Source organism: Chenopodium album, chromosome 14 (genome assembly GCF_948465745.1).
Source record: "Chenopodium album chromosome 14, dcCheAlbu1.1, whole genome shotgun sequence".
In the NCBI taxonomy this organism is placed as follows: Eukaryota; Viridiplantae; Streptophyta; class Magnoliopsida; order Caryophyllales; family Amaranthaceae; genus Chenopodium; species Chenopodium album.
Window position 1 is genome coordinate 6,678,418 of NC_137847.1, and position 18,478 is coordinate 6,696,895.

At 33.5% G+C, this 18,478-nt stretch overlaps 2 protein-coding genes across 4 annotated transcripts; both read right to left on the reverse strand.

Moving 5' to 3' along the window:
- Positions 1–1,525: 1,525 nt before the first annotated feature.
- Positions 1,526–11,710, reverse strand: LOC145578749 (autophagy-related protein 18b-like). Of its 2 annotated transcripts, none has more exons than XM_081636053.1 (12): positions 11,219–11,710; positions 11,038–11,111; positions 10,439–10,512; positions 10,194–10,303; positions 9,318–9,409; positions 7,880–7,992; positions 6,441–6,560; positions 5,163–5,308; positions 3,948–4,052; positions 3,146–3,211; positions 2,456–2,848; positions 1,526–1,880 (listed from the first exon to the last, which is right to left on the reverse strand). In XM_081636053.1, exons 1-11 carry the CDS (start codon positions 11,275–11,277, stop codon positions 2,707–2,709), a joined length of 1,101 nt encoding a protein of 366 aa, XP_081492179.1. In that variant the 5' UTR covers positions 11,278–11,710; the 3' UTR covers positions 1,526–1,880; positions 2,456–2,706. The 2 variants fall into 2 exon arrangements, with proteins under 2 accessions (XP_081492179.1, XP_081492178.1); XM_081636052.1 differs by having other exon boundaries at positions 1,526–1,984.
- Positions 11,711–12,898: 1,188 nt separating this feature from the next.
- On the reverse strand, positions 12,899–18,231 carry LOC145579966 (protein CLAVATA3 INSENSITIVE RECEPTOR KINASE 2-like). Of its 2 annotated transcripts, none has more exons than XM_081637278.1 (11): positions 17,953–18,231; positions 17,698–17,830; positions 17,512–17,583; positions 17,240–17,383; positions 17,074–17,145; positions 16,827–16,886; positions 16,592–16,695; positions 16,366–16,500; positions 15,924–16,268; positions 15,170–15,549; positions 12,899–13,726 (listed from the first exon to the last, which is right to left on the reverse strand). In XM_081637278.1, exons 1-11 carry the CDS (start codon positions 18,035–18,037, stop codon positions 13,340–13,342), a joined length of 1,917 nt encoding a protein of 638 aa, XP_081493404.1. In that variant the 5' UTR covers positions 18,038–18,231; the 3' UTR covers positions 12,899–13,339. The 2 variants fall into 2 exon arrangements, with proteins under 2 accessions (XP_081493404.1, XP_081493402.1); XM_081637276.1 differs by having other exon boundaries at positions 15,924–16,271; positions 17,953–18,229.
- Between the last annotated feature and the right edge of the window lie 247 nt (positions 18,232–18,478).

The following is an 18,478-nucleotide window of genomic DNA, read 5'->3' on the forward strand; positions in this document are numbered from 1 at the left end:
TTGAAATGCGCATGGTTAATTTTTTTTTTTTGGTGTTACACTCGGTTCACCCTTTGGGCTAATCCAGATTTAGGGATCAGTTATGGGTGGTTAGGCTCCAAACCCCTCCCAATTGTTATTGCAGGGGATCGAACAAGGGTCCTCCCTACCAAGTGTAATCCCACTAACCAGTACACCAACAACCAATTGGTAATGCGCATGGTTATTTAAATAGGAATAACATTGCCGCTTAATTTACTACATCCGTTTCATATTATTTGCAATGATTAGACATTTTTCCTCTCTATTTTATGTCAAATCGTTGTAAATAATATGAAACGGAGGTAGTATTTATTTTTAACCTTTTTAGAACTAAATTGAACTGAAACATAGAAATCCAAAAGAACAAGACCTTAATTATCAAAGAGTTAAAATACCAAAAAATTTATTTAGAAAATGTAAGAGAGATTGTTATATACTCCCGGGTGCACCGTACACCCAACTAACCTAAGGTTAGTTTTGCTCTTCGTTTGATGATTAAAAGAAAAACAAACATCAAAATGAGAACAAAATACATATGGGTGTACGGTACACCCGGGTGTATATAACAAATTCTAAAAGTGTAATAGAGATGAATCTAACAAGATTTTCACATAACCATGTTTTTACTTGTATATTCCGTATGAATTACAAAAGTAGTCAAAATAAAGGTTTTTTTTACGTAGTCAAAGTATAGTTTGTAAATACTAGTACTGTATACTATTTAGTATAGTTTGTCAACTAAATTAAAATTGAGGAACTAGATAACTTCATAAAATAGAGAATATATGTGTTTAGTTACAAATGGAAATAAAACTCTCATATCAATATATCATCCCCAATTCCCCCGTATGTAACAAATTTGGAAAGGAAAAAGTGGATTGTGACGGGTTTGTCTGTCAAGTTCAATAGTCGTAAGAAACAAGATGTTTCCATACTTTCATCAATCATACTCCAATTTCCATTCCCAAGCTCCCAAATTGCTACACGTATTAGGTCAACATCCTTTCAAATCTATCTTGAGGCATATTACAACAATTTATTCCATCTCTATCCATAGTAAGAATATTTTAATTTTCTCCTGAAAAAATATAGGACCTTGACCATATTTCAATCCTCACGATATTTTTAGTCCAATATTTGCGAGTCGGTCTTGAAAGTGAGGGGGATGGATAAGGGAACATCATCCCCAAGTAGGGCAGTTGAGAGGATTTGACTTTATGACCTCAAGATTACAAGGTGAATTCCTAACCAACTACACCAAACCGTGCTTGGTACTCCATATTTATATTTGACAATTTCATGCTTCATAAATCTAGTGGCATTGTGGTATAATACTTGTACGGTACTTTATATATGCATGGTCCATTGTTCCCTGCTTTTCTGCAGTAGCATACTCTTGCGTTGATCTAACGAGTGGAATAACTTTATATCACACGGATTTGTAATTTTTTTTTTTTTCAAGACCTTACTAAGAAAAAGAAAAAGAAAAAAAAAAAAACTGCTCGCTAGTCGAGTATATCAAGTTTTAAGGAAAATAATGTTCTTCATACAAGTACAACATTTAGTGTATCCAGCATTGGACAGAAGTCGCGGAACATACAATAATAGCTAAAAATGTAGTAGCTCTAAGGGAAGGAAGAAAAGCTCTAGACATCAATTTGTTATCTACAAGTAATGTAAAGAGCAGAAAGGGTACTAGAATGAGCAGAAACATCCAGTAAAACACCCACGACTCGAGTAGTACAGCAACCTGGTTGCAACCCAGTATGACGTACATTGTACACTTAACTGCTGTACAGAAACATTGAACTTTATGCCATTTTACAAGTAAGTTTACCGGAGCGAGTAATCAGCCACCCCTATCAATCAAAGCTCTCAGATCAGATGCATACAGGAAGAAGATAGCAGCGACGTACATTTAACACGAACATGGCAAGTGCACAGGTCGTTTAAAGAGGTCAACCTAATAAAAAATAACAGTGAATGAGTTGTATGATCCCTCTATAATCTAAATAGTTAAGAGAAGCACCAGAAAGGTTCATGAGCTCGTAGAAATAACAGAAATAGCAGTGTGTATAAAAAAAAAATCTCAACTTTGAGAGGCATCATTATCATATACTTTAAACTTTAAAGAGTATAAACAAGCTTTTCAATTTTCATAAGCAGTTCCATAGCAATCTTCGTCAATTAGAGAGATCAAAATACAACTATACTTCAGTAAGATATTTTCACAAATGCATTTTAATGAAGATGAAGAAATCAACTAAAAACATTTCTCCAAATCAGCCAGCAATTAAATAAACAAATTCTCCTTTTATTATCTGAATAAGATATTAACAGAATTTTATGTGAGTTTACCAACCTCACACAGGAATTGGAGATGAAACATGGGACAAAAAAAGCACATATCATTCCATTTGAGTAGAAAGTTTACCATAATCAATCATCGGCACTTTTTACAGTTGGAGTCGGAGCAGCAAATCATCAGCCCTTACCGATCAGACTCCTCAGTTGCACGCAACAGTATGATCGCAGTGACAGTCAGACAGATATTTAGCACAAACATGGCATGTGCATAGGTTAAAGAGGTCGGCGATTCAACAGTAACAGTGAGTGAGTTGTATCACTTGTATGATCACTCTACAATCAGAACAGTTAAGGGAAGCACCAAAGAAGGTTCATGGTTCATGAGCCAGTAGTAATATCAGAAATTGCAGTCAACAGATTGTACTCTCGCTCCAATGTCCATGAGGACTCGTTCTTATGGTTGATATTGAATATGTATTCCCGGAAGTATCCATCATAAGTAACAACAGAAACAGTGGCCCTGCCATGTCAAAAAGATATGAAAGTGAGGAAGAGAAATAGAGTATAGCTTTAGAAAGATATTCATCACACCAAAATGTTGTATATTTCAGCCAAGATCTTTTAAAGTCTGCTACCAAAAATTGAGGTTTATTTGGTAGGGAATGTAGCAATCCTCAAGTTCCACGAAGCTGTAAGTTGTTACTCCGTATATTACAGAAATCAGAACTTCATCCACAGCCATAACTTGATACTAAAAGTATGGTTATAGAGAAACAGACAGGAGGTCAATTTTAAAGATTTGACTCATCTAACTCACCTGAAACAGCAAGTTCCAGAGCCAGAAGAATCGGAAATCTTCTCCACTTTGCGTATTACAGCATAACTGCAAAATACACTCACTTGAGAATAATTTCATGCAGGAAATAGAATAATTTGTAATGCATGCAAAACATCCATGAATGGAGGAATTAAAGAAGTAAATGACAAGTCAACAAATTGTCAGGTTTTAAGATGAATGTTAACTTCTAACTTGTACCCAGAAAACATGCCTATTTTAATTAAGCAATGTTGTGGCCTGACTGCCCATGATTCAAGAAATTGGCTTTGCCAACACAAATTTAGTTCATCTCCTTTCAGCCTGATCCCATACAATCTGAAAATTGGGTAAGTGAAATGACTCAAGCAACTATTTGAAACCTTGTTATGCCCTTCAAATGTTAAAACTCTTAAAAGTGAAAAGCAGATTTCTCTTGCTCTTTTGATTCAAGCTCAATATAAACAACTAGTTTCTTGACTAATGATTGCCATCCTTTCTGCTAATAGGTTTTTTTTTGCTATATCCTTAAATGTGATTCAATCAGAGCAACGTGCTTCTGAACTGAGTGCTAGGACAATTTTGAGATTAAGTAAAATACAATATAAGTAGCTTATAAATATGTTAGTCTCTTTAGTGTTGTTATCTCTTCCAAACACTGAAACACCCACATTCAAGATTCTTCCAACACCAAACTGATCTAATAATTTACCTAAGACCAAAGTACATTGCACAAAAAATAAAACAATTAATACAGCAGATAAACAAAACAATATACCAGAATATGGTCATACTAAATGTTCACCTTTTGACTCCTTCAACAACTGCGTTGTGAAGAACATGATGATGAGCTGGATCCAAAATTGAGCTAGGAATCATTCCACCAATAAAACTACTTGAATTTCTACCCCTGAATACAGCAAACATCAAATCAAAAATAGGATAATCTATATTAAAGCCACATACAGGAACATCCAGTAAAATAAATCATAATATAGTGCTTTGTACTTTGTAACAGAACAAAATATTAGTAATGTACTAATGTAGAAATGAGGAAGAAGAGAATTTGGGGGAAATTTGATACTTCATTGTTATTTAATGCAATTAAATTATCGAATGGGATTTATTATCCCAGTTTCCTGAGTGGTTGGATACTCCCTTCCTTGGAGACAAACTGATGCAAAATCAAATTTACTCAGCAATATTCTAATTACATTTCCTCTCACTGATCTCCTCTTATATAGATAATTTCTGACTTTATTCCCTTGCTCAACTTTTAACACCTTCCTCACCAAGCTAATCCTACCAACTATTTTTTTCATACCAATAGAACTCCTCTCTCTAAACTAGTAGTCTTTTACATAAGCTGCTCCGTAAATTTAACTTAGACATCAAAAAGCTCCTTTCACCCTTCTTCCATCCCCTCCAAGACACACAAAAACATGTGCCTGTGCACATAGGGAATTGAGGAAAAGAACCCTAATGCGGAGTACAAGGGTATAAAGAGGACGAATTGGGGGGAATGAAAGAAATTCAGTGCTAACATGTTACATTTGTTCTCCAGAATGACATCATTTAGTAAATGAGGCTACCCTAGTGGACTCCATATTACTGCAAGTTTTTCTGATTGTGTTCACCCCAAAGAGAAGTCAATAAGATGCAAAGCACCATACAAGCTGCACAAAATTCATAGCAGACAGAATAGTAGATACAACTCAAAGACTACAAAAGCACTGAGTGACCTTTAAACAAAGCCTACATTCAGGAGGATGAAATACTTGGGTTTCAATAACAAAAAAACTATGTCGACGCCGCAACGGTGACTAAAACAATGTAATGTGGTAAAAACTGTCCAAACATATGCAACGCCAATGATTGAGCAATAGAAAAATCTAGAATTTGGACAGAGCTGTCACTAGAATAAAAATATAGACACCAATTGTAAAGCAAAACAGTTTGAGCACTGAAAACAAAAAAATGATATTAAGCAACAAAAGAATAAAAAGTCATTTCAATCTACCTTTGATTAGAGGCAGCTCCAAGTATGAATAAGTGAAGAGAGCCAGAGGAACTTATGGCGGCAAGAAATTTAGGTAGCTGCATAAACGAACCAAAGGACAAGGAGAAAATTGTGGATGGATAGGCTCCTCTACGAAAACTGAAACACTGACAAGAAAAATAAATTAGGTTAGGCAAAAAGATTAATTTTGAGTATTATCTGAAAATTTGAACGACGAAAATTTAAGTAGATAGAAAAGATGGAATATTTAAGAAGGATGGACTAATCAAAGTCAGAGTTCGGCAAGGATGAACTTCTAGAGTATCTCAGAAACTATAGATATAGTTTTGGATCTAACACAATAAGCTGCTAAAGTATTTTGCCTACTAAGAAGGGGAGGCTGCAGCAACATTAGATTGTAATGATACCATTTGTAATGAACCAGCATACAGATGATTGTAAAGAGATAAAAAGTGATATTGATTATGAAAGCTGTAAGTACAATAAGTTAAAGATAATTTTCAGGTATTCGAGACTTGACCCTCTCCCAAAGCTAACAAAATAAAAATTGAAGTATTCTGGATGCCTTTTCTCTATGCCTACTCTCCCTTATTTATTCTAAATCTAATGACTACTAACAATATAATATTACGCTACTCATAATGCCCCTTCTCTAGGTCGCTCATTACAGCTAAAAGCACCACCAAAGAGTATTCACAACCCAACAGCAATGGTAAGGTACAACAGAGGTGCAGCAGTTACTTGATCAGACAGGAAAAATCTATACAGCCTGCTTCAAGTTTGTCAAGAAGTATAAAGATGTGACCATATAAGAGAGGGTGAATTGTAGCCTGCTAGTTTCCAAAGAATGGATCACATTTACAACCCTCTAAATGCTAATTTAAGATTATCCCAAGTCCCACCAATCGACACATATTACTTTAAAGGAAGGACGATGGATGGTCTAGATAAATTTGGTAACAAGGTACACAGTGATAATATTAAAAAGCACAATGTTGAATTAAAATCAAATTGAAGTGCAAATGTGCAATTATTATAATTCACGGTGGCAATATTGCTCATAACAAGCAACAACATTACAGGCTACTGTCCCTTGTAATTTAGTATGCATGTAAACGTATTGTAGATATAACATCCTAGAATAATATGTATATAACAGAGCCTTTGTTTATTACATTCTCTTAATGAGTACTTCCATGCATGTGACAGCCATATGACATGAATTGGCAAAGATAAGGACCTTTTCCAAAAATGATCCTTGAAAATAGATAAAGTTACCTTAGTTCCTTCAGGTACCGTATGTACTCTAACCATGGTTCCTTGCTCTGATGCTGTTGCTAGGTATGTTCCATCAAAAGAAAAGACCATTGCAGCCAAGGGTGAAAGATGAGCATCTATCTGTACCAAACAATATCTTAATTAGAACAAAACCAAAGATTAAAACTTCACAACTGCTTGCTAACATAATATTATATTCTATTTTTAGTCTACTATTCTACATTATTATGAAAGAAGACATACAATAGACAGAAGCAGCCACACAAGGAAAGCAAGTCTAGAAGCTATATTGCACCATTGGTGTTTTACAAACTAATCAATTTAGATACAATCAATGTCTAATCATATTTCACAGAGGAGATCTCAGCTCTCCCATGTGTACATTCTTGTGCATTTCTCAACCAAACATTCTACTCAACAAGGAAAAAAATAGCTGAGAAAGAAACTTTCATAGGGTCCCATCAGCTTTCCCCAAATGAGTGGAAGAAAATAGTCAGAACAAGTCAAGAACATTTATAAAAAAAACAGCAAATGCCAACTATGGGCAGGAAATGTTGGAATCCTATTACGTTGGTGATGCTGGTAAATGGCTGAAAAATAGTCCTATACTTAAACTACACAATTACTTAAATCTTCTTCATAAGACCAATCTTGAGATATTGCACAGATATATCTAAATACAAATTGTGTAATTTTTGGGGAGGAGGGGATATTATGGTAGATAGCTATGAATAATATTGAATTCACAAAAAGTTGATACTCTAAATGAAAACTCTTCCCAGTGAGGTTAACTTTTAAGCAGGAATTTGCAGTACTAGAGTTTAGTTTGTTATAAATATGTTAGGTATTTCAAATTATTGGGATAATGACTTTAGAAGCCAGAGTAGGAATAGGAAGACATAAAGCAATGCTCATAGCGGATAAGGATGTAATGCTTGTTCAAATTTTCCTTATACCTATTCTTTTATTGCCTTTTTTCAAGAGGAGAAAGTTTAATGAGCAACAGAATTCAAGAGCTTTATGTAGCCTGTTTTCTATCATAATAGAATAAATATAGGAAAATAATGATAATCAAGGCTTTTGTTGGACTTCCGTAAATCTTCCCAATTTTACATAAAACACAATCAAATCCCAGCTTTGAGAGGTATCATTATCATTCGAAAAAATTGAAGTGTATAGACAAGGTTTTCATAAGCAATTCCATTACAATCTTCACCTAAGTCAGTTGGAGAAGACAAAATACACCTATACTTCAGTCAGGTATCTTCACAAATGCATTTTAGTAAAGACGAAGAAAGTTAATATGCTGGACAAAGATCATGTATTTAAAAAAAAAAAAAAAAAAAAAAAATCCAAATGAACCAGCAATTAAATAAGCAAATTCTCCATTTCTTATCTGAAAAAGATAGCGACAGAAAGATTTATGTGAATTTACCAACCTCACACAGGGATTGGAGCTCCATAATATCGTAAACTAGCATGGATCCTTTGGTTGTACTTGCCGGAAGAGCCAAGAAGCAAGCATCCAAGATATGGGAGAATGCGGAAAGGCCTAAAATGAGAGAGTTCAAATATTAGACTGCGTGATAAACTCTGAAAAGTTCTATTGTAACACACAGAACCCTTTCCAAATGAAAGCGAAAATAAAAACAGTAAAAATGCATTGATACAGGTCAGAAAACTAGACAAGTCAGTGTACTTCGTCTTGTACTTTGATTGCTTCCAAATATCAACAACTCTGACAATCTACTTAGTCTGCGGAACCAGAAAGGGTTATCTCTGAGTGACATTATTAAATCATTTTCAGAAAGATAAACTCCCCCATTCCTAAGATACTTGCAACACTCGTTTTGTTTGTCTGCTTCCTGCATTACTTCCTACTTTGGCATGGGACTACTCTTAATTTATTGTCTCTCTCTCACAAACACTACTTACATTAACTTTATATTGTTTCTGTCTCATGAAAACAAATAAAAAATACCCCATTTACTCTACTTGTATATTAGTTTATTCATTTCCATGTACTACCCACAAGGCCACAAGCCTTCCAAAAATACGCGCGAATAAAGTGTCGTGAGTTAAGTAAGTTTCACCCTTTATTGGCCGTTGACATAACCTAGCCAAATTGGAGGTAAAAAAATAAAATAAAGTGATAGAGATTATTGAAAAGATAATCTTGTCATAGGTTCCGGATATATTTTGTGAATATTGTATTCTTACCTATCTTGTGTAACCCTTGTATCCCTATATATTTGATCAATGGAATATCCAGGCTAAGGAGTTTTCTCATAATCTAGCATGCTATCAAAGCTTAGGTTCTAGGATAAATTTTTTTCCTTTTGTTCTAGGGCTGAAATATGAAAAGAGATGACTACCCACCACAGGCAAAGGATATTAAACAAAATATAGATAAAATGAATAGCCAAGGTAACTGTTCACATTTTGGCTAAGGTGTTTTTTTTGTTTTTTTTGTTTCTTTACTACCTCTCTCCCAAAATATTTACCAAATTAAATTTACAACTAAAAATATTGTGAGGGAGTATTTACAACTAAAAAATTCAAAAGCTGCTCAGTATTTAGGGCAAGAGGGAGTATCTAATAGTTTATATTGTTTTGGGGAAAAGGGGATAAAAACGTTTTCATGGAAACCTTTATATTTTAAGATGTTGACTAGATTAACCGCTTTTGATCGATAGTGTCTCTTCAGCTTAATGCTAAGAGTTCTATGCAATATCCTTACTTAGAGAATCCCAGCATGCTTGTGAGAGACACATATTGGGTTAATCATATCATATCACATTACATATTACTGAATATCTAAGACAAACTATGATCTTTGGTAGCAATAAATCAGAAATATATCATCAGATCAATTACCTTTTGGATTTGGCACGGTATCAAGTACACTTAAAATCACAAGACTATTGATATCATATATGAACACCTTTTCTTGCAATAGAACAATCAGTCTGCAGTATATGATACATAAGCAAAAGAATTATGAGTACAGAACACTGGATTTCAGCATTGATAAATCTTTAATGGTTACTGGAATAAAAAATAAAGATAAAAGGCATGCAGTTTTGGCTACATATACAAGTAATGGATTCATTGGCCTCCAAGGTACAATAGACTTAGATTAGTAGGGAACACATGAAACTTCCAACAAACAACAAAAACAAGGGAATGCTAAGGAACTAAAGGGTCAAAGAGCCAAAAGATAAGGGCGTATAGAACCTGAACAATTGTAATAGGAATCACTGAAGTAGTCTATATATCAACATTACCCTAATGCCACTACATAAATTCTACAAGACCAAATGGCACAATAACCCAAGACAGAAGCACACCAACATAATCTGTTGGACATAGTCTTCCTTAACATACAGTTAGGGGAAAAGAAAAAAAATCATGAAAAATTAATTAAAAAAAAAATATATTTAGTTGATGGGTTTCTCATCACACATTTGCCAACTAATACACGCACAAACAAATATCGGCTTTCAAAATTGCAATTAGCTCCCAGTCCTTAGTCCTTTATGGTAGCTGCAATTATTTTTAAAGGCAACTTGAGCTCTAAATCAAAATAAGTGTGTATATGTTGGATAAGTGATAAACTTAAAATTACTCATCATCTTTGCAAAGTTCTAAATCTTGCATCCATAGCCTTTGAGAGGGAGGAGATGGAAGAAAAGGAAATTGTCAACCAAAATTCAAAAGAGTTAAAGCTTAGAAAAATTTTAGGTTACTCACCTAAGCTTATTTAAACGAATAGCAAGAACTGAAGTCAAGAAGTTTAGTTCTTGAAGAGGAGCTCCAGTTGTAGTATTAAACAAACAAAGGCGGCGTGGAGATAGAGCTGGCTGAGTGCACCAAAAGGAAAAAAATGAACCACCTAATTAGAATTATATAAACCAGCTAGCAGACTGGCAGACTGATAGGTCAATAACTTAGTAAAAGAGCTAAAATCATCTGTGTCAAAATTCAATGGAAATAACCTGTTCGCCAGCTCCAACGACGGCAAGAAGACTCGAACTGAATCGCATTTCAACAATGCTGAAAGCACCCATATCTAATATATAGAAACAAGATCTCATAAGACTAGAGCTAAGCTAACATTTAATAATCAACAGACATAAACCTTCCCTAAATCAACCCTCTAACATCACTACATCAGAACCTTTCACCCCAAAACTAACATTAATAAGCTAAAAAAAAGCCATGTTTCCATAACTCGAATATCATGCTCAATCCATAAAAATTTAAAATTTTGATTTTGCCAATTCTACCTTCTATACTATGTTACAAACATTCAGCAGCTAAGGGTGAAAGTTCGGTTTTCGTATTGAATAAGTAATGTTAGGCAATTGGGTAAGGCCGCCTACGAACCGAGATCATACCAATAGCAAAATCTCCATTAAAAGTGTCATTAACATTGTTGTTTAAATAAGTTGCTGATATTCAGCAGCAGCATAATTCAAGATTAAATATTTTGCCAATCATATCAATTTACAACACATAAATAAACTACTAATGCCAATAATTCTGAAATTTTAAACCATCGAAGATCAATAAACAACAAAGATAAAGAATTTACCCTTTTCATAGCATAGCCTGAGAGTTTCAGCATCAAATATTTTGAACCCAAGCTTCGTCCCCACAGCAAAGCAACTTCATATAATCCAAAATAAATAGGGAAAAAAAAAACACCCATTAATTTCAAAATACCAATAACACAAATCAAAGTATAAAGCTGAAAACTCCAGAATTAAATTAACCTGTAATCCTGATTGAAAGAAGCGCAGAGAATTGGGTATGATGAATTTTGGTTTGCCATTGTCAGAAATTACAGAAAGAAGAGAACTTGATTAAGAATGTTGGGTAATTGTAATTGAATTATAGAATACTGAAACCCAGAATCAGAAAACAAAAGAGATTTGATTAAAACAAGAGGAGAGATTTGGGTATGATGATAGTTTATTGGGCATAGTTAGAAATTGTGAACAAAAATTAAATTAAATTAAATTGTGGGATCACGGATTACAGAAAGAGGTGAATGAATGAGGAAGATGATTGAATTAGTAAGATTCTGGGTTGTGAAATAAAATCAAAAACAGTTGGTGTAAAAAAGTGATGATTTTGACTTCAAATAGGAACATTATTTATACTGTGCCTAAAGTAGCTCAATTGGTCTTTTGTGCAGGCAGAGTTTGATCACATCTCGCCATCTCAGGCAACGTTCGGCTAAAACGATTTAATTATCGATTCGGGCCAAAAGATGGACCAGATGAGTTTAAAACAGGCCGATGAGAACCGGTCTATCGGTCTGCTTTTTATTCATCGGTCCGATTCAAAACAGTTTGGACCAGACCCATTTGTTTAAAGTATGTAATATGATTTTTTATTTTTTAAAGAACTTCTATAAATTAGGAGCTTTTTTTTTTTTTTTTTTTTTATATATATATAAATATTATGAACTATTTTATACGAAGTACTAAGTAATATATAATTTGATCAAATTTTGGTCCAGCTTTATTGGTTCAATCTAGGTCTAATAATACAGCAATGGGTTCAATTTTCAAGTCTTAATTTTCAAATTTTAGTTCCGGTCTTTAACTAGTAAACGATATGCTAATATCGACTTTTGGTCCAGCTTTATTGGTCTAATCTAGGTCTGATAATAGACAATTGGTTCAATCTTCAAGTTTTAATTTTTCAAACTTTAGTTCCGGTCTTTAACTGGTGTTAATAATGTCTCAAATAATAATAGTTTTCTTTATTAGTTACATTTACTTATTTTGTTTGTTACCTTTACCTTTTTTTATCCCTCTTAAGTTTGCCCTATATTATAAACCATCATTTCCTTTGCTTCTCAATAAATGAATCAATTTGAATGAACAAGTTTGTTGACTCATTAATTTAACCATTAAAAAATCATGAAAAGTTATATTTTGAATATATGCATTAAGATTACACTATACAATAACTATGAAAATCACCATATAGTGTTATAGTAGAACATGTCAAAAACTCAAAATTATCAAAATCAAAGTGCTAAAAAATCTTAATATTGTGAAAGCCAAAGTGCTAAACTCATTAATATCGAAAATCAAAGAAGGGTCACCGTTCACCACACTACTAATTCGCATCACATTCACCATATTTGATCCCACTAATTTTCTCTCGCACAAACTCCACCCAACCAAAAACAAAGTAAAGAATTTGATATAGATTACAAGGGAAATGATTTTGGCACACCAAAATTGATTTTACATATCCTTATGTGAGAGTACAGTATTCTATACTCTTCTCACATAAGAGTATGCTAAAATTGATTTTGCATATCCTTATGTGAGAGTACAGTATTCTATACTCTTCTCACATAAGAGTATGCTAAAATCAATTGATGGTGTATCAAAATCACTTTTCAGAGTACAATTAATATGGAACACGTAAGATATCATCTGGAGCAAGAGAGATTTGAGCATAAGAATTAAAGAAAACGACAGTATTTGCACAAATTGTACTGCCACCAGATTACATCACACGAACCTACCAACCTACAACCAGTAGACGGCTAAAACCCAGTACTACTCGTAACAGCTTTTTTGACCATTATGTTACATCAACCCTCTCTCTACTCATTCTTACTACAACAAAAATAGCATCTTATACATATATTTTCCCAAATTATATTTACATTCACAAGTTACCCCAAACAAGAAACTTAATGCAGAAATTATATTTTAAAAAAACATGCCTAAACTCTATATGAGTAAACTTTTTACACCTCTTTCCCAAATTAATTAATAATGTAGGGACAAAAATTACTACACATCTTTTTTCTTTGTAGCTGTGATTTTGTTTCATTTTATATTTTATTAATTTATTAGTTTAAGCTATCTAGGGCCAGAGAGTTCCATGGCAAAAGAATCCAATGAATGCTCATCATCATCATCATCAAAACTTGCTCCAAACACGGTTGTAGGTGGAGGGTGATGAGGATCGGTTGGCATGCTCCCGGCACGTGACAAACTTTTGTTGTTCGGGTGGGAGAAGCCCATGTTGAGATTGTCTTGACCGTGGGCAGCAGCCCATTTCTCCGCGAGTCCATCTCCCTCGAGCATTCGTACCACCTCGGACATTTTGGGCCGGTGGGCTGGCAAGTATTGGGTGCAAAGCAAGGCAACTTGAAGAATCTCTCCTACTTCTATCCTGTCATAGTTGGTCCCTAGTTCCCTATCAACTAGCATCTCCACTTTTTTCTCCTGCAGAATTTTCTTGACCTAAAGGCATAACATGGCATGTATAAAGTGGTTTAGCAACTATTGGAAAAGAAAGTGAAGTAAAAGAAATAGAGAGTAAAGAGAACCAAAAAACATTGTGGGCTTGAGGTCTAATTATTGAGAAAAAGTAGAGAAAAAACTTATTACGGGTAAAAGTAGTACTCGTATGATAAACGGACAAGGTTGCATACGTTAACATTCAAGCAGGACGGAGGGAGTATAAAGTATTTTTTTACTATAACAAAAGATGTGATACACGTGTTTCGAGCAACTTTACAGCAAAGAAAATCCAGCACTTCGTGCAAGGAAGATACCATATAATGATATAATCTTCTACAATTAATAATTGCTGATGCTTAGTATAAATAATCTCTAATCTTAAGAAACACAATCATTTGATAATACCCTATTGTGCTTCTTGAATGAATAGATTTATGTTTAAAGTAAGAACAAGGGGGATCCACATTATGTTTATCCTATAAAAGCTATGTGGATTAAGAAGGGACCCATCACCCTCAACGGCTTAGGCGTTTGCTTTTGTTTAAGCATATTATAACACTCTCCAATATTGGAAAGATTTCGCAATCAACATGATGGTTGATTACTAAAGTGGTCAAATAATTATAGTGGAGTAATCATATGGTTTTACTACTAATACACGATCAAAGTGACTGTATAATTATCAATCAAGTTGATCTCCCACTAAAAAGTTACTGTGATAATTAATTAAACAAACACACTTCTACATGGAATGTACACAACACTTCTACATTACAAATTCTTAAATGAACCTGGTTCACACTAATTTATTGTGGACCATTAACATTAGAGATAATATGATTGTTTTATTAATAAAAAAAAAGGTCACTATATTAAAATAAAGGTTATTATGTTGAAATAAAAATTAGTGTGACATTATAAAAGCTATAAAAAGTTAATTTTTTTAATGAAATTTTTAATATAATAGTCAATATGAATAATAACGATCATTATGTTAAAATTAGGTCACTATCCAACATAATGTCGTATTCAAAATTCATAATAATATTAAAGGTCACTCAAATTTTTAAAAAAGGCTACTATGTTAAAAATAAGGTTACTATGTTAAAAATAAGGATCACTATATTGAATATAATGCCACTTACGTGTGAATAAACCTTAGGTCCACAATAATATTATTGTGAACCAGGTCCACGCAAGATTTTCTGAATCTACATATGACCTATATACAATGTTATTAAGACTGGTAACTACGGCTATGTTCTTTTTAGCTCAAAAAAAAGTCTTGGGATATACACAGTCATATATATGGGTTACACAATTTATTTGAAGATAATGTTTATAAAAATTTTAATTCGAGTTCTAATAATTTCAAATAAGGGGAAGCATGCAAGTGTAAAATTATGCAGGAAATTAAATCATAGATGAGCGAAGAGAACTTACCCAATCGAGCATTGCACCTTTCTGATTAACAGTCTTGCCAAATTCGAGTGCTCTCATCCCAGTAATTAGCTCTAGCAAAAGTATGCCAAAGCCAAAAACATCAGTCTTTTCAGATGATTGGCCGGTGGAGAGATACTCAGGAGCTATGTGCCCAACAGTTCCACGAACAGCAGTAGTAACATGAGAATCACCATGGTCAAGAAGCTTTGCAAGGCCAAAATCGCCGACAATAGCCTCATAGCAATCATCCAATAAGACATTTGCAGCCTTAACATCTCGGTGGATGATCTTGGGGTCACACTGCTCATGCAAATAGAGAAGCCCTCTAGCTGCTCCTATGGCTATTCTTTTCCTCGTGTTCCAGTCTAATGGTGGTTTTCCTACAAAAAGAATGTAAGAAATACCTTCAATCAACATATCGTTTGACAAGCAGAACAAGGACCCACATAGGTATATTGTATAACCACTACTTTAAGGATGATTATACTATTACGGAGTATCAATTATTTCAATACTTTCTTAGGGTTACAATATAATCATGCTGTTGATCTGAATGGAATATATAGATTACCTTGAAAAGTGAAAAACATAGTATAATCCAAAACTACTGTATTAAAATGCAAAACTACTACTGAAAATGCAAGTATTTTGTACTTCTAGCCCAACAGTCTATAGGATGTGAAACTTGTAAAATCCTGCACAAAGATATAGATACTTTAAAGAAACATGCAAGACATTTCAGTGAGTTAACAACCTTTTAGCCTTGAAGCCACACTTCCGTTGGACATGTAAGGATACACTAGAAGGCGCTCATGAGAAGTAGCACAAAAGCCGATCAAACGAAGCAAATTTCGGTGAACAGCAAGGCTGATCAGCTCCAATTCAGTCTGAAACTGTGATTCTCCAGATGTTCCACTGATATCCTTTAAGCGCTTCACCGCCACCATAGAGCCATCGGGTAATTTGCCCTTGTAAACATTTCCAAACCCTCCACTGCCAAGAATATTCTTTGAACTAAAACTGTCTGTTGCATTGTGAAGTTCTTTAAAGGAGAAAGTCCTTAAATTACCCAATCTTATTGAACCAATTTCTTGTGTATCTGCTACAAAAATCAAAACACCCTTCTAAGAATGCAAACAAAACATACTAGTGGTTCAATATGGAAAAAGAATGAGTCATGCAAATTCAATCTTTACCATTGATCTTCATCATAAATCGACGGCGCCTCTTTTGTCTTCTCCAGTAAATGACCCCAACCAATAAGATGAAGAACAAGACAATGCTAAATGTCACTCCAAGTGCTATTGCCACTTTTTTAGACTTTCTCTTTCCTACAATTTCATTTAGATGCATAAAATAAGAACCCAATTCACCAAAACATCACAACTTTGTAAAGAAACTTAATCATGCTATGGACATTACCAGGGGACGAACCAACGGATAATGATAGAGGAACCGGGACAACCAAACTCGAACAACCATCAGTTGTAGCTTTACTTCCACAAATCAAAGGGTTTCCCACAATACTATCAATCATCAATAATCAAAGAATAAGTACAATCATTAACAATCATAAACAAACAAACAAATTAAACATGATTAAATAAAAGTATGTAACAAAGAAAAGATCATATAGAAACAATCATAATATACATACTTGAATGTTCTAGTAGGAAATTTTGGTACAGGTCCACTTAGATTATTAAAGGACAAATCCCTACACAAATTCAAACCAACAATCATAAATAATACAAAAATATCAGCCATTTGCTAAATCCATTAATCTATGAAAATGAAGGTTCAACCTTAAATAGGACAAAATGAAAACAAACAAGAAGATATAAATAAAACTATATAATACACAAATATTATTCAAAATACATTAAGAAATGTAAATTACTCACAAGAAAGTAAGCTGAGACAAATTGGCAAGAAATGCCGGAAAGGCACCACTCAACGTATTATTGTTCAGCCTCCTGAATTACAGACAACATTAGAAACAAACACTAGCAAAAGAACAAAACAAATTTGCTCAATTTTTTAATTTATTCAATCCAAATGAAAACTTACAAATATTGGAGGCTTTTGGATTGACCCAAAGTACTAGGGACATGTCCAGAGAATCCATTGTTAGAAAGATCCAAGGTTTGAAGTTTGGATAATGAGCCAATTTCCGGTGGAATTTTGCCGGAAATATTGTTATTTTGAAGTAATCTACAAAACCCAAATCACCAAAATTATTAAAAATTTCAAAAGTATAAAATATGGGTTTTAACAAATTTTCTTAAATACCGTGCACGTAGGCTCGGGCGAGGCCGGAGTTTGTATTAATGATTACTTACACTTGTCTGAGATTAGTGAGGTTTCCAATTGCCCCAGATAATGTTCCTGAGAGAGATTGGCTTGGAGCTCCCCTGTTTTATACACACACAAAAAAACAGAGGAATTTATTAATTTAGTGACATTTTGAGCATAAAAATAAGATTAAAATTAAGAATTAAAAAATGGGGTTGAAGAAATAAAATTACAGGCCAATGACAGAATTATCAGAAGAACAAGTGATCATAGCCCAACTACAAGGATCAGCAGAAAATTCATCCCAATTATTCAAAACTCCATGAGGGTCATTCAATTGATTTTTGATGCCAATTAATGCTTCCACTGTCAAAAAAAAAAAAAAAAAAAAAAAAAAAAAAAAAAAAAAAAAAAATTAAAAAAATGGGTTTAGAAATTAAGCAAAAACCCAGAAAAACCCAGAATTTAAAATTGTGAAAATGATTTACCTTCGAGATTACGAGGCTCATAAGAGAGAGAAAATTGTAAGAAAGAAGACAAAAAAAGGAAGAAGAAGGAGAAGAAGAAAGCCATTATTGTGTAAAGCTTGAAGCTCTTAGTAGCAGGAAATGAAAATGATTATGTTGTTGCATTTCTTACATAGCGTGAGAGAAAGTTAAATCAAAGCAAAAAGAAAAGGCTAACAGAAAATAATTTAAATAATTATAAAAAAACTAAATAAAGAAATACTCCTGTTTTTTTTTAATTACAATCTCTCTTTATTTTGCTTTCTCTTTCTTGGTTTGTGGGGAGTGGTTCTCTTTTTCGTGGGTCGTTTTTCTCTTTTTTCAGTCTTACCTTCTTTTTTTTAGTGGTATCCCACAATAAAAAGAAAATAAAAGATACTGTTGTCTTTAAAAAAAAAAAAAATTGAGATTAAAAAAATAATTAGGAAGCAATTTAAGTTTACTTGTGATTTACCTAATTACGCACCACTAAGTAATTGAATAGTCGATAACACAGTGTTACTATTGT

Bases quoted from the DNA above. Each gene is read 5' to 3' on its own strand.
- LOC145578749 (XM_081636053.1), bottom strand. From the start codon at position 11,277: ATGGCAAACCAAAATTCATCATACCCAATTCTCTGCGCTTCTTTCAAT. The intron at 10,513-11,037 runs GTAAATTCTTTA...TCTATATATTAG, and splicing joins CAGGCTATGCTATGAAAAGG to ATATGGGTGCTTTCAGCATT. The intron at 10,304-10,438 runs GTTATTTCCATT...TGGTGCACTCAG, and splicing joins TCGTTGGAGCTGGCGAACAG to CCAGCTCTATCTCCACGCCG.
- LOC145579966 (XM_081637276.1), bottom strand. From the start codon at position 18,037: ATGGCTTTCTTCTTCTCCTTCTTCTTCCTTTTTTTGTCTTCTTTCTTA. The intron at 17,384-17,511 runs GTAAGTAATCAT...TGGGTTTTGTAG, and splicing joins CTCACTAATCTCAGACAAGT to ATTACTTCAAAATAACAATA. The intron at 16,272-16,365 runs GTAAAGATTGAA...TGATTTTTGTAG, and splicing joins ATTTATGATGAAGATCAATG to CAGATACACAAGAAATTGGT.